This window comes from Geospiza fortis, unplaced genomic scaffold (assembly GCF_000277835.1).
Source record: "Geospiza fortis unplaced genomic scaffold, GeoFor_1.0 scaffold102, whole genome shotgun sequence".
Classification (NCBI taxonomy): domain Eukaryota; kingdom Metazoa; phylum Chordata; class Aves; order Passeriformes; family Thraupidae; genus Geospiza; species Geospiza fortis.
The window spans coordinates 2,098,094-2,100,011 of record NW_005054373.1 but is presented as its reverse complement, the minus strand read 5'-3'; the positions used below and the strand labels follow the sequence as shown (position 1 = coordinate 2,100,011).

General features: G+C 62.1%; 1 protein-coding gene across 1 annotated transcript in view; it reads right to left on the bottom strand.

Moving 5' to 3' along the window:
• ZFPM1 (zinc finger protein, FOG family member 1) overlaps positions 1-1,918 on the bottom strand; it is a 42,838-nt gene that overhangs the window by 2,011 nt on the left and 38,909 nt on the right. Inside the window, exon 5 of the mRNA XM_031060121.1 lies at positions 380-482. Within this exon, the coding sequence (XP_030915981.1) occupies positions 380-482 (103 nt within the window). The remainder of the gene's footprint in view (positions 1-379; positions 483-1,918) is intronic.

The window sequence follows — 1,918 nt, the reverse complement described above, 5'->3', positions numbered from 1 at the left end:
TGCCACCCCCCTGCCACATCCCTGTGCGATCTCTGCATCCATCCCTGCCACATCCCTGTGCGATCTCTGCATCCATCCCTGCCACATCCCTGTGTCCATTCCTGTGCCCATCCCTGCACCCGTCTCTGCATCCATCCATGTGCCCATCCCTGTGTGACCTCTGCATCCATCCCTGCAACATCCCTGCATCCATTCCTGCATCCATTCCTGCCACATCCCTTTGCCCATCCCTGTGCCCATCCCTGCTGGGACCCTCCCCACCCCCACTGGCTGCAGCCACCCAGGGAAGCTGGGACAGGGACAAGCCCAGGGACAGTCAGCAGTGGGACAGGGGACACGGATGGCGACCCCTCCCACCCCCAGTGCCCCCAGTACCAACCCTTCCTGTAGATGACAGCGTTGGCATCGGGCTCTCCGGGCACGAGGGGCAGCAGGGACAGCCAGCAGCTCTCGTCCCCCAGCACCAGCGTCAGGGGGGGGCTCTGTGGGGCAGGGACAGGGGGTCAGCACTGGGGTCACACTGAGGGGGGGTCACATGCTCCCCAAAAGGGGCTGGGGTCACATTGAGGGGCTGCCAGGGGGGTCACAGCACTCCCTGCTCAGCCCATGCCCAGCTCAGCCTCCCCGCATTCTAATGAATATTAATGAGCACAAGGGGGGGGAAATTAATCTCCCTGATCCTCCGATGGCTGCTGCAGTAACGATATGAAATCTAATTATCCATCCCAATATTTCCAACCCCTCCAACTCAGCCTGACAGTCACAGCCAGTTGGGGCCTTATCACTGCCAGGAGCCGAGTGCTGGCAGTGTGATAAAGCCCCCAACACACGTGTGTGACACTGGCACATGGGTGTGACACATTGGCACATGCATGTGGCACACTGGTGCATGTGTGTGACACTGGCACATGTGTGTGACACACTGGCACATGTGTGTGACACATTGGCATACCATGTGTGTGACACTGGGCATGTGTGTGACACTGGCACATGTGTGTGACACACTGGCACATGGATGTGACGCTGGCACAAGGGTGTGACATGCTGGCACACAGGTGTGGCACACTGGTATGTGTGTGTGACACACTGGCACATGAATGTGGCACACAGGTGTGGCACACTGGCACAAGGGTGTGACACACTGGCACATGAATGTGGCACAAGGGTGTGACACACTGGCACAAGGGTGTGACACACTGGCACATGAATGTGGCACAAGGGTGTGGCACACTGGCACAAGGGTGTGACACACTGGCACACAGATGTGGCACACAAATGTGACACTGGCACAGGGGTGTGACACTGGCACAGGTGTGTGCCCCTCTCATGGTGCTGGGGGAACTCCCCTTGCCCCTGTGGACACGGGAAATGGGGCTGGGGGCTTTGGGACCCCCCCCAGGGATGGGCACTGCTGCTGCCACATGGGTGAAGCCCCCTCGGGGAGAGGAGGATCCCTTGGGAATTCTGCTCCCGGCATGGTGACACCCTGGCTGGAGGGGCTGCCTGCGCTGCCCAGGACCCCGCAGCACCCCAAGGTGCCCCCAGCACCCCGGGGTGCCCACGGCGGCTCCCCGCGGCGGCCCCAGCCCGGCGTGAAGCCCTCCCTTGTTCTCCCGGAACAAAGAGGTCGCTGTGTCGCTGCACAGCCTGATAACCATCGCAAACCCATCTGAAACCCGATCGGCTCCGCATCCGCCGGGACGCGCATCCGCACGGCCCTGCCCTCCTGCGGGGGGACACGGGCCCCCAGGGGCTCGGGGACAGCCCCAGAGGGGCTTCCTTCCCTCGGGGCACCCCTGAGCTGTCTGCCAGAGGGTTTACACGCCCTCCCGAGCAAGGATCTTTTGGGGGAACCCTGTGGGAGCAGGTGGGGGCGGGTGGGCATCTTCCTCCTCCTCCTCCTCCTCCTCCTCCTGCT